The sequence below is a fragment of the Podarcis pityusensis genome, assembly GCF_964106645.2.
Source record: "Podarcis pityusensis genome assembly, chromosome: 7".
Taxonomy (NCBI): Eukaryota; Metazoa; Chordata; class Lepidosauria; order Squamata; family Lacertidae; genus Podarcis; species Podarcis pityusensis.
In genome coordinates, this window is record NC_138031.1 from 34,427,476 (window position 1) to 34,441,564 (window position 14,089).

A 14,089-nucleotide genomic window follows, 5' to 3' on the forward strand; every position below is an offset into this window, starting at 1 on the left:
TTCGGCTTCTGAAAAATATTTGCAGACCGGAACACTCACTTCCGGGTTTGTGGCATTCGGGAGCAGATTTGTTTGAGAGCCAAGCCGTTTGACTACCAACCTGTACTAACCTTTCTAGGTTTCAGATGTAGGTAGAAAATTTCCACTGAAGACTAAAGATTCTCCTTCATTTGATAGGTTATTCAGCCTAACAAATGTCACCGTTACAAAATGCTGTATCAGCAATACTGTAAACCTTTACCTTTGAGTTAAATGACAATATAAGTAGACATGAATAGGATAGATAAACATGGAATTACCCTTCTAAACAAAAAAAAAACAACACAAAAAAACAAAACCCATGTGGCATAAAATGATTTAGAAATGCACTGAATTTTGGCATGGGTGTATTTTCTACCCCAGCTAATGTTAGCAGTCTGGGTTAGTAAAAACAACAACAAACAAACAACAAACTATCACTTTTTCACAGAAAAACAGTCAGAGACAGGCCACCAAAGAGCACTGGAGTCAAATAATACAAATGATCATGCTTCTCTTGAGAAGCATGCTTACTTGCTACAGGCAAATATAAAGCCTGGTTAAGGAATCAAGGTTTTGTTGTTATTTGAAAATAAGTTTCATTTTCTATTTTAGATACAAAAGAAAAATCTTCCTCTGAAACATACCACTAGCAAAAAGTAAACAAAATCTTACTGGAAGCCCTTTATAAATTGCTTCTGATACAAACCAGTGACAGTTGTAATCTGCTATTAAAACAAGCCAATAATAGTAGACTGCTTCTTAGCATTCCAAGCCAGAAAAGTGGGGGCAGATAGAAAACAGCATTTGTATAAGACACATCTCTTCTTTCCCACTGCATCTTTATAAAACCATGCAGAGAAAGTATCCATACATTCTTCTCTTGTTTTCCCCTCCATCCAATAGCTAGCATTAGTATTAGAATTAACGTCCTGTGTAATGGAACTATTCAACCTTTTCTTAAATTTAGCCTGTGTCTGACCTGTCATGTCTGATGAAAAAATATATCAACATTACCTTAAAATTCCAAAAGGAACATTTTTCTCTTTCTAAACTGCTGTTTAGCATCCTTCTAACTTACTGCACACACATGGAGCAGATTCGTTTTCTGTTGCTTCAGCAGCTAAGACTTGGACCAAGAGGTTCATATTACAAGAGAGGGGATTTCAGCTCAACATTAGGAAGAGCTTCCTGTCAGTAGAATGTTCAGGAGTGGAAAAGACTGCTGCAGAAGGTGTTGAACTCACCTTCATTAGAGTTTTTTTAAGCCATAGGAATGATTGTCACCTATTAGGGATGCTTTAGCAGTGGAACTGGACTTTTGAGTCCCTTCCAACTCAATGATTCTACAATCGAATAGCCCTTTGCTTGGGAAGCAATTTCTCTTTAATTGAGACAATAAAGAACTTTATTGGAAACTTCTTATATGATTATGATTTATTAATTTATATACCATTTCATACCAAAATAGTCTTCTAAGTAGTTTACAAAAAAACTGAAATAAACAATTGCACAAGTATTAAAATATAAACATCCATAATTAAGATTGCTGTACCATGTATAGATCTAAAACATGGGAATGGGTTAAATTTCTGAGCAACTCACAGTCATGACTAGTGATGGGAACTACAATTTCCAGAGTGCAACATAAGGCACAATAAGCTTGCATATGCTAATGTAAGCCAGAAGAGAACTTCTGAAAGCAGATGACTGGTTTCCTCTAAATATTCAATGAAGTAAATAATGTAAACACCAAGCCAATTCCATACCGAGCCAAATTACAGCAAAGAAACCTATGTAACTGCAGTGGAGCAAATTTCTGTTTGTGCCACTACAGTAACCAAATCAATACAGCCAAACTGTAAAGACGCACTGCTAAAAACTGATGCAACACCTGTGTAAACATGCCTCACTTCAAAACTTGTCTTGCTTCCTGTGTTCTACATCCTTTGTTATTGAAAACATAACTCATTCAAAAATGTATCCTCTTCAGTTTCATTATATGAATGAGCTGGAGATTTTTCTATGTTAGTATATTTACCAATACACCTGCTTGCCCATATTTGTCTGCAATTTGTTTTAAACTGTTTTTAATGCTGGATGTCATATTGTTGTAACCCTGGGACCTTATGGCAAAGGGTGGCTATACAGATGATGATGATGATGATGATTTTTAGTCACTTAAAAAATTATTTAAGGGCACCTATGCTATCAATTTTGTTTCCAAATCCCTACAACATTTCAATGTTCAGACTACAATGCTTTAATACCTGAGGAAATACATTGAAATTTTCAGGAGGAAACCTTTTCTGTGAGGGTTTTTTCTTGCATTTTCAAAAGCTATTAAATGTGGTTGCTGAAGAGTTGTAACCCACCCTGGGACCTTAGCGTGAAGGTGATAAATAAAATAATTACTACTACTACTACTACTACTACTACTACTACAATGTATTCGATTCTGCTTCAGAAACAGATGCATTGCTTATAAATGGAAGAGAGGGGAAATACTGCCTTGAAAACTTCCCCATTTTATCTATGAAGTTCTAATGTTATAGATTGTACATTTGTACAATACTATTTGTGTAATACACAGTGCATTAAGTCACAGTCCCAAGTGTGGTTGTGGTTTAAAAGCATGAAACCAAAAAATACCAAATAGTCAACGGAACAAGCATTTTGATACTTTCTTTACAAAATTAGGCAAACAGGATTCTTGGACTGTCCTCTTAGCAATAATTGCATGTGTCAAAGCAAACAGAAAACACTTGCAGACATTTGTTTTTTAAAGAACTAAAACAACTTTAAGACAGACTCAGTAGGAATATATAATCTCTTAATAGATTATGCAACAGAAGGACAATTAAGACTGCAGTTGTTCCTCCTTTTCCTTCACATAGAGAGCAATTCCTTTTGACAGACCCTATAACTCTTTAACAGAGAATGTTTTGATTATCACATCAACTTTTTTTTCAATGTTGTTTCTGGATTTACTCAGTGGGAAAATGTGGTCAACTAGGGAAATTCTATGCCCCATGAGATTTTGGTTAAGCTGGAACATAAATCTCCTGTCTTATGTTGTTTGTTTCCCATGACAAAGCTAGGGTTTTGGAAATAATGAGACTTAGCCATTTCTTTCAAAAGGGGAAATTCACAGGGAGTTCACCATGAAATTGATTTAGCAGCATGGGATTCAAAACGATAGTAGTTCTTGGTTTATTGCACACATTTTTCATTTAGGCAGTAAATAGTTAGCACTACTGAAACCAAACGGGATATAAGTGTGAGTAACTGTGTGCTTATAGCTTTACAGTCTACCCTACATTTGATTGAAAATGTGTTCACTAAATTTGAGGTACATTTAGGATTAAGGCCATACAGGCGAATCCTCTATTTGTTTTTTCAGAAGTATGCTCCACAGAAGTCAACAGAACGTTTGTTTTTTTCAGAGACGGAGGTATTAACAAACCTTTTATTCACTTCATAATCCACTGAACTCATGAATTCCTCCACATTTTCATGTCACCAGGAGGCTTCCAATAAAGATTTATGTGACATTTAGCCATCTATTATGAAGCCAAGGTGCAAGTGATGGTAATTATACATGCATCAGGGAGTACTTCTACAAAGATTGCATGAGAAATTATACAGCATGCTAGCTATCTCAAGAATTTTGTTGCGATTGGATACATCTCATTTCCATAACATGTTTAGTGTTGTTGATTTTTTAACGTGTGATTTATCTAGTTCCAGGTCCAAGTATTTTCAAAGCTTACCAACAAACTTGGCACACATATAGTAGTCTTCTTATAATTTCATTCAGATCATATAATTTGTGACAGTGTGTGATCTAAGGAATTCTATTTATTTTGAAATTACATGTAATCATTCTTTTGTATAAAGTTGCAAGCAGAAATTGTCATATTTTTGTGGGTTCAACAAAAAGTGTTTCATTCCCAAGTATCTATTGGCAAGAGCTGCAAGAAAGAGATTTGCCACAGTGAGAATGCAAGTCAAATTCATAAAAAATTCCCCTAACGTCTTGTAACCCACCTTGAGAATGTTGGATGCGATACTCAACTAGACCCATCAAAATTAATAAAACTAACATAGTCATGTTCATTAATTTCGGTGGATCTTCTTTGAGTAAAACCAATTGACAACCTTGCTTACAGTGGCGTAGCGTGGGTTGTCAGTACCCGGGGCAAGGCAAGTAATTTGCGCCCCCTAACCCGTGAGTGAGCCAGGTAGGGGCAGAGAGCTGCAAATGCGAGCGCCCCCCCCATGTTGCGCCCGGTGCGGCCGGCCCCCCCTGCACCCCCCACGCTATGCCACTGCTTGTTTAGCACTTTATAAATACTCCAAAAATGTAAAACAAAAAATCTGCTCCATGTCTTTTTTTATAATTATAGGTAATCCATGGTCATGATATATGGAAATCCTCTCACCTGGTTGCACAACTTACATTAAGATTTATCTGTGAATTGTTATTTATAACCTGCCCTTCCTCTATATAGATACAAGAATGAGATACAGCATATAAAAATACACAATAGAATCATAGAATTGAAAGAGACCCTGGGGATCATCTAGTCCAACCCCTGCAATGGAGGAATATGCAGCTGTCCCATACAGGGATCAAACCTGTATCCTTGGTGCTATCAGCACCATGCTGATACCAACTGAGGTATCATACTATAAATAAATAACTATAATAAAACCATAAAATTCATTTTAACCAATAGGAGCAGCTGAAAACACAGGATAGGCTAACCCAAATGCCAATTAACTAACCACTGAGAACACCTGGGCAAAACAAGTATGTCTTAACTTGATAAAAATATCAATATTATCCACAGTTTTGAGGCGGGGACAGTCCACAAGCAGGGTGCCAGTGTAGAGAAAGCTTTCTCTTGTGACACAACAAAGCGCAGCTCACCCAATGGTGGATCAGGGAGAAGAAACCCATTCTACAAACGTAAGGCACAGGCAGGATGATAGACGGAATCCTTTGGATATCTGAGTCCCATGACATTGTGTCATGTTCTTTTACACTGTAGCCTGCATTCAACAGATATTCCTCATCTGTTAAGGTCATCTGATGACCTAAACAGGCCATATGGATCTCAGGGCACTGCATTACTCAAAGAGTCAGTGATTACAGAACAGAAGGTACTTCAAGCCATATTGGATAATTACACCTAGCAATTGCCACCTAACAGTAGCACCATACACATACTGCCACTGTGCAATGGGATGGAGAGTATATATCGTATGATCCAAAAAAAGGTAAGTACTCATTCAGTTATAAATTCTGCTTCTTCTGCAGTCAAGTCCTTCACCCACACTGTAAAAAGGACAAATCCTCACCTCATTTAATCAGGGCAGATTCTGGGGCAGCAGTCAAGGCTAGACAAAGCTCAGAGTTTAACATATAGATAATTCTGTCATCTGAGGGCAGTCAGGTTTTGTCATGCTATTTGGTTGTTTGGGCAGATGAGGCTTAGCATTTTGTTCCATTCGATTTAGCAAAAGACTGACAGAATAGTCTTTTGGTGTAATCAAGAGAGGACTAAGTATCAGCGGTGACAGCTATGGGTCAGGGATGTAAAACCGCATCTTGATTTATATTGCAGGGTTTAAATCTTAAATGGTGGGGAAGATTTCTCTAACAATGACAACAATACATTATGATTCTGCACGCAAGGGCATGGGGGTATTTCTGGAAGTGTTATTCAATCAGTATCTCCAAGCAGGCATCCGTCAAAAAGTGGCAGCCTCAAATCAAAGAGAATGAAGTTTAAAAATAGGACTGAAACATGCTCAAATTTCATCCTGATGCTATCACAGGTTCCCTTTATTTAAAGGTATTTAACTTTATCTGGAGTAACACAATAGAATAGCCAGCAGCAGAAGTCAAGAAGTTAGAACTGTCCCCCCCCCCCACACACACCCCGCAGATAATGTTCTTGCTAATCACTTAAGTTTGGCTAGTTTTGTCAGGTGAAATTCCTTTTCAAAAAACGAGTCTTCATTTAAAAAAAAATATCAAAGGGCTCAAAGTTATTATTGCCTTCTTAGCTGATTTGGCTGCTTTGCTTTTTTTGCTCTCATACTGTAGATGGAAAAAAATAACTTCCAAAGCCAGAAAGATTCCATATTGATTAGGTTCCTTCCAGAAGGATAGGATTTTGAAGTGTTAAAAGGCAACTGTATGAAACTCCCCCCCAACACACATGCAACTGAATCTTAATTTACCCAGGTGCATTTTGAAGCCATAAATACCCTGGATCATCTTTGAAAAGCCACAGAAATTCAGGTAACTAATCAAATTCAGAGAAAGAAAACTGAAAATAGTTCCAAGCTGTGACATAAAGCTGATAAGTATGTGAAATAATTTGGTACATTGTTGGTGTGAATGGTGTCATGTGCAAAAGTAACTTGAGCAATCCTGTTCAAATCCACAAATCAAGTCAAGTGGTAGACAGAAAAATGTGTTAATAGTCCATGCTAAGAGGGAAAGATCTCAGGCTTGCCAAAGGCTCTACTCAACTCCAACTCCTCCTTATGAACTTGCCAAGTCCTAAGACCTGATAAAGATTCCACTCAAGATTTAATTTTAATTAAGAAAGCCTCCTCTTTCAACAAAACACCAGACACCACTGTTTCTCAAAGCTGGAGCCAGCAGCTGTGGCTTCTCCTGTGTCTAGAATTTAGGATTCTTGAATTAATTTCTAATGTCACTGCAAGTCAGGGATAAAAAGAACAGTTCCTCTATCCAACTTTAAAATCAAAAAATGTATCCTGTCCTTTCTTTTAGATAGCTGGGTGAAATTGTTGCAAATTCCAATCTGCAATAAGCATTTGCCCCTGGGGAAGCACAAAGAAACATACAAAAATCTTATTATTTACCTGGCACACCTAGCACAGATGTTCAAGGTGACCTTGGCTTGTGGTTCAGCTGTATGTGTACTTCGGGTTTGGTTAAATTTGCTCCCAGAAGAAATGACACTGGTTACCCCTTCCATTCTTAAATCATCAAGATCCTCTGCAAATTAAAAAAAGAAGCAAGTATATCACTAAGTAAATATTTGCAGCAACATATTTGTTTTAGAAACATATAAATTGCAGCTTCAGCCATGAAGCTTACTGGGTGACCTTGGGCCAGTCACTTTCTCTCTGTACCAAAAACCTCACAGGGTTGTTGCAAGGATAAAATGTAGGAGTAACTGTGCACACTGCCTTGAGATCTTTCCAGAGAAGGTGAGAGGAAAAGGTAATAAAGTAAAAATAAATTTTAAATTCCCATTCACCATTCATTTGTCAGCCTGTTGTGAAATATAATTATTTAACGTGAGGCAAGGATCAGGTTGGCAGGGAATCTTTAAAACCACAAGCATGGAATGCCCTCCACCCACCCACCAGTCAAAACCAGGGTAAGCAATAATACAGATATATGTGGGTGAAGGAAATAACGTAATGTATGGACAGTAATGAAAATATGTATGTTGGGGTTGTCACAAAGGCACTCAACTCCTACATGCATACATGCTGGTAGATGATTCTTAGGGGTACAAGGCATTTGAAGGGCTCTCTGCCAGGTTAAAGGTTGCAGATTCTCCAAGTATTCTTCTGTCTTTCCCTCCTTTGTATTTATCTTCCTGTCCAGGCAACTTTCCAGAGGACAGAAGCTAGTAGAGGGCAAGGCCAGAAGCAAAAGTGGATGGAACAGCAAATGCTAATTTACCCACACATCCTTCGCCAAGGCAAGCAAGAAGCTTTAACAGAGTTAAAGGATACATTCAAGACAAGCAAGAACTTAAGGAGGCTGCAAAGCAGGGCAGGGGTGAGGTGTGACCTGGGGACAGCCCAGGTGGAGAAGCCTATTGGCAAAACCTATTGGTGTTTCGCAACTTTCCGACTAGTTGCAGGACCTTAGCCAGACCTAGCAGAGTAAACGCAGAATCCACGGAAGCAATTGGCGACTTGGCTGCAGACAGGATAGATGAAGCAGGAATCAGGAACTTGTAGTTAGGTGTTTATTATATACAGTGGGTTATTTACAGGAACAGAACACGGATCTTTTGCTAGCTCTCTCTGACACGACTCACAACTCCTACACTGACACACAGAACTCTGAACTCCAAACTCTGAACACTGAATTAACACATTCCAGTTAGTAGGCCATTAATTATCACTCCCTTGAAAGAGCTTGACCAAGCATGGAGCTGTATCCATGCCTCTGTTAGCACCATTTGGTTGCTGGGGGACTAGCACATCCTAACAAAGCATTATAGGAGGAAAAGGTATACACTCAGAAGGGTATGTAGATCTGTGCAATATTATTTTTAGAGGCATGATTTTGGGGTTGGCAAAAAGCATGCCTGTTTTGTAAATTATACTGTTTTCTGAAAAACCAGCCAAAGTTCACAGGAGATTGTTTGTCATATGTTTCTTCAATAAAACTCCACTGTAAACACATTTGTGCTTGCTTTGTGTGTAGGAGGGAAAGGGGGAATCTGTGTGTCATATTCAACTACCATATTTTAAGAAATTGTTGCCGGTAAACAAACACTGAATTCATTACCGCTGGCATATTGTTGAGGTAGCCGATTTTTTTTTCAGACACATGGCTATATAGTGTAGCTGTTTATATAGCGTTAAATCAAATTTTGGCCTAGCCTTGAATGCCTCGCTCGTATTTCTTTATGTCTTCATAGTTTACTCAACTAGTTTCTTGTTGCGTCAACTTTTGCTAGTTTGCCAAAAGTCTGCTGATGCATACCATTTCCACTCTAAAAATAGTAAGGTAGGGCAAATCATGAAATTAATCAAACAGTAACCATCTGTAACATCAACAGTAATTTATACTGAACAACACTGAGGATTGTTTTAAATGATTTCATGCTATTAACTTAGGAGTTATATAGAGGTGTTCTTTATAAATCTTAAACTAATATTTTAAGGTAGTCCAAGCCTAGGAGCCAAAGGGTTGCCTAGATAAGCTCAATAACTTAGATATGCATACAGGGGTCTTTTTTGGGGAGGGTGACCCGGGGGCGTGAGGAGGACATAACTGAACAGTAGATTCCTATGCCTCATCACAAATGGCTTTTGAAAATGTTTTCAGTTTTGAAAGTGGTTTGTTATGTTGCATGGGGTGATTGTGCTCAAGAAAGTTAAGTTAATAACCTCCTTGGGCACACAGAATTACTTGTGCAATTCGCTAGATCTCAGCCGCTATGTTGCTGGTGGTTTTAAATATTACAGAACATTTCGGAAGGACCAAATTGAAAATAAGAAAATGCCTTTATGAAGAAAATAGAAATGGATATACAGTGGAACCTCGGAATACATCTAGCTGAGCTTTTCATACATGTTAATATTAATTCAAGAGGGTAATAAAGTGCATCTTGCACCCTAAGAACCATTACATCTGTGTATGTTTTGGTCTAGCCACTGGCCTGTTTTGCACTAAGCCAGATTCCTCAGTCTTTTTCTACTGTTGTAAAAAACACTGGTTTAGTATGTCATCCAAACCCAGACTCGTGGTTAAACTTTCTCAATGCTAACCACAAGCAGTAACTAGGAAAAAACTTTGGTTGCAGCTCATGGTTAGCCTGTAGGGAAGTTAACCACGAACCTGGATTCACAGAATACACTAAACCAAACTTGGACTTTGCTGAACACATTGCAGAAACAAATAGGACCAGGGAGGAGCAAAGTAGCTACAAGACATGGTTTGGCTTATCATGACATACAAACAAGGCCAGTGAATTAATTCTGTCTCTTCATTTTTTAAAGCAAAAGCTAACTTGGCTAATTTACAAGCTTACGTCAAGGTTATCCTAGCAAATTCAAAGGATGAGTAAACCATTTATATATTGGAAAGATGCATAGATTTGTTTCATGACTGTGAGGGGCAAATGTCAAGGAAATGAGCCAAGGACACAGGTGCAGATATATCCATGTAGTTAGTAAGACTTAATTTATGAATCAGGATGAGCTCTGTATATTTTTGGATCTGCCTGCTGTGAATTGACTAAATAAAATGTTAAACTTAAAAGGAATGAGGACAAGAATATTAAAATGAAACTTTACAATTATCAGTGTGTAGTAGCATCAAGGAAACAGATACTTAAAGGAAGCTTATTTGTCCATTTTTACAGAACTAACAATAACATTAACAGCTGCAATTCTACTGTGATTAATAACTATATAAACACATACAGCCCCACATGACAAAATCATGATTTAAACTATTTCTGTTCACACAGACAAGCTAGTTTTACAAAGTAAATTTGAATCTGAATATTTAATTGCATTGTATATTTATTCTTTGTTTTTGCACTGCACTTTTACATGTTTGAATATACTTTTTGTTATTATGCACTCCAATTTTTGAGAAAAGTTAAATAGTTAATAAACTGGAAAAATTATATTAAAAAAGTAAAGTAAAGTAATTGTGCTGAAAGATACACATTCTGGTTATTCTTCCCAGGCTTGGAAGTGTTTTTGTTTAAATAATCCAACACAGCTTTTTGTTCAAGGAGCTATATTTTATATATCTTGCACAGAACTCATTTTTAGTAAGATCCTTTTCACACATTTAAGTTTGGTTAAGATTACTGGATCCATAAAGAAAATACATTAGTGCCCTCAAGTGGCAACAACCAAATGCTGGAAATAATGCTTCTATAACAAAATGTTAGCCTATAATAGTATTAAGACACTTGATTCAGTATAAAATATTTCAAAATAAGAATAGTGAACAACAGCCAATATAAATAAATAAACAAACAAGGATGCAAGTGTTACATTTACCTGGGAGTAAGTCACATTGAACCAGCTTACTTTGCTGTAGACATGTGTAGGATTGCTGCCTATTTCCCCAGGACATTTAAGGAACAAAAGTTGCTACTGATCTTAATTTTTCTAAAGGACACAGTGTCTTTACAGGTTAACATATAGGTCACTTGCTATAAAGAAAAGACAAATATATTGCAAGGTATGAACAACCTATAACCATAAAAATTATTTAATCCTCATTCTCTGAAAAATATTACAATAGAAGAAACCTTCTGAAAAGCTGATAAATTCCAGTAATTATTCTGAAAGCACAACCATAGGGGAGACTAAAGTCACCACCAGTGGACTCACTAGAGACAAGCACAGCTGTTGCATTTCTTTAGAGAAACTATAATGTTTCTTTGTCACTTGGGGCACCATTTTAGTATTATTGTGATGTTTCCATTCAGCCTTCCATGCATTGTTGAAAACCAAGAGAAAGGGGCACAATAGTGGGTTTAGATGCCATGGAAGAAAAGGCCTTTTTAGCCCATGCTACAGAAGACAATAACAGCAACTTCTGTGGGGTGACTTCCTCCCCAGAATAATAATAATTAAAAAAAAACAACAACTGGGTTAATTTGTGGTCTTTTTGTAGTTCTTCCCACAGCAATTGCCCCTTCTACCCACTAATCTGTGGAACAGTATGTTCAGAGTGAGCGAACCCCCACCTAATTCACTGTAGAATGACCTGCTGCACTCAAGTTCTCTGTTTGCTGGACAGAGATAGTGACCAGATCAGCTGCTGGAAGCCCTTTGCCTGCCTCAGTGGACTACTGAGCAGGAGGTGGATGGGAACCCACAGGCAATTGTATTAGAACAGTGGTTGGAGGCACAGGTCCCACTGGACTCTTTGCAGGAGGCCCCCTGGAGGAGGGGGGGAGAGAAAGAAGTATCACAGAGCTGTCAGATGAGGAGGATCTGTGAGATCGCCTCCTGGATCTCTGAAGATGTGCAGGTGCACACCTAGGGAAAGAACCTGGGAGATTCACCTTCTAAAACCGTAGCCCTGAACACTTAGCAAAGGAGAAACTGCAAGACAGTGCCACAGTGAAAGGAACCACTATGGTCAAACGGTCAAACATGCCTCATTCCTGTGCACAATTGCAGTGGCAAACTGGAGAGTCCCCCTGGGCAGGCCACAGAAAAAGCCAGACCTAACTATCAGAAGAGGAGGAAAACCACCAAAGCAACATTCCTCTCTGACCTGTGTCAATTCCACTGGCCTGATCAGGGAACAACAATCGCTTTTAAAATGCCTCCAAGTTTAAGGATCAAGGAATTTGGGATCAGCAGAGTAATCTCTCATGATTCCAAAGGGTTGTGAGACAAGCTGAACAACAAAAGGAGTTTTGGGGCTAAATGTGGCCGCGTCTGCTGAGGGACAAAATGGCAATCCCACCCACTTTTGTGCAGCTGTGGAACCCGCTTGCTCCAGCCAAGTCTCAGCTGTGGCCCAAGGAAGCAGAGGATGAACCCCAGCCTCTGCAAATCCACCCCACAAAGGCTGCTTGCCACAAAATGACAGAAGCACTGACTGAGGCAAAGGAGCAAGGACAAGTAGACAGAGGAAAAGATAAGCTGAGGAGAATGAAGGAAATGACATTACAAAATGTACACGCTCCCTAGTGCCAAGTGGGGTTGAAAAGTTGTTGAAACAAACAGGCTAACTGAGCACCCAAGTGCCTTTGACTGCAGACAGGCTTGGACTGGAGGGCAGGATGACGCCTCCCCCTGGAAAACAGGTGAAAAGTTTTCTGGAAATTTCCTGTCAGATCCAGTAGGAGGAGTCATCTCTGTGACCAACTGTACGCCATTGGCAACAGTCATGCCGCCAATGTGAATTATCTCAGTAAAACTTCACTGTAAGAGAACTGGACTACTCAGAATTCAATCTAATTCAAGAATGCGAAGGGCATTTTTAATCCAATTTGTATTCTGGAAAATGGGCTCCATTTGTTTTCAGGGATTAGTCCCAAATGCAACCTTCATAAGCATTTTGAAATAGGGCTTACTTTAGAAATGTAAATATATCAGAACCAACTACAGCCAAAACTCCCATTAAGGTAACTGAAACCTCTGTTTCCAGCATTATTATAGAGTCTGCCTTACTAAAACAGTGATCCTCAAAGTGCTACACTGGCACAAGCCCCATTCATTTCTATAAAGCTTCTGCTTCAGTGAGAATTTTCAGAAGTGGCAGCAGATTGTCTGCTGTGATTTATAGCTGCCAGGTCTTAGCCATTCACTGTGGAATTAGAGAAACATCTGCGGTGTGTTGAACTTAGGGGAAATGAGGATATTTTCTGTTCTGTTCAGTGGAAATTTACTCTTTGTTGCCACACTCCAATAGAGAGGACAGCATCTGGATTTTAAACCACCTGGGCAAGCACCATGTTACCTCTGGGCTCTATATTATGCAGAGCACCTAGCCTTGTTGGTACATGATAAATCAATGTGGTGATACATTTGGAGCAATTAAGAGCAGTCTTCTTGCGGCAATCATAACATGAAAGCTGGTCTTACATTCAGATGGGAATGGCAACACTAAAATATAGGGATTGATAGAAGAGATGCAAGGAGTGGGTGGGTGGGTGAGTGGGTAGGAAGAACAGGTAGCAAAATGCCCAGAATAGACAAGGTGGTGATGGTTTGGCAAAGGATTTATGGGCAAAATGGGGTTTTAAAAGGAATTTTAAGAGGTTTAATCCAGACATATGGAACAGAATGGCAGAAAACACACATGAAAATCAGAAACAGCCGATGAGTATGAACAAAGAACAGATAGCTTTTTGGTATAGGACTTGCTGCTGTCCTTTGTGGAGGGTGGGGTGGGGGAGGGTCATAGAGCCCACAGCTGTCCCCAGGGGGGCAGTGGGATCAGGTTGCGATAGCAGGTGCTTCTCTGGTCAGATACTGTTCTATCTCCAGCTTCCCCTTTTGTGGGGGGAGGTGTGGGACAAGTAATGCATTACTACCTAATAGACATAACTAGAAAATATTAGACTTACACACCGTGCCATTCTGACTTGAGGCTGGCAGTATTCCTGTGCTTTTAACAGGTGCTTATAGCAGAAATAGACTCTTGAGAGTCCCATGGACTGGAAGAGGATCAAACCTATCCATTCTTAAGGAAATCAGCCCTGAGTGCTCACTGGAGGGACAGATCGTGAAGCTGAGGCTCCAGTACTTTGGCCACCTCATGAGAAGAGAAGACGCCCTGGAA

At 39.0% G+C, this 14,089-nt stretch overlaps 2 protein-coding genes across 4 annotated transcripts in view; one reads left to right on the forward strand and one right to left on the reverse strand.

Annotated features, from left to right (window-relative positions):
• Window positions 1–14,089, forward strand: part of CPA6 (carboxypeptidase A6) — a 396,768-nt gene that overhangs the window by 122,297 nt on the left and 260,382 nt on the right. The gene's annotated exons all lie outside the window — the stretch shown is intronic.
• The window catches only part of LOC308481252 (uncharacterized protein C8orf34 homolog), an 88,820-nt gene that overhangs the window by 35,528 nt on the left and 39,203 nt on the right, over window positions 1–14,089 (reverse strand). For all 3 annotated transcript variants that reach the window (XM_081013431.1, XM_081013430.1, XM_081013432.1), the window contains exon 8: window positions 6,928–7,063. In XM_081013431.1, coding sequence (XP_080869557.1) covers window positions 6,928–7,063 — 136 coding nt within the window. The remainder of the gene's footprint in view (window positions 1–6,927; window positions 7,064–14,089) is intronic.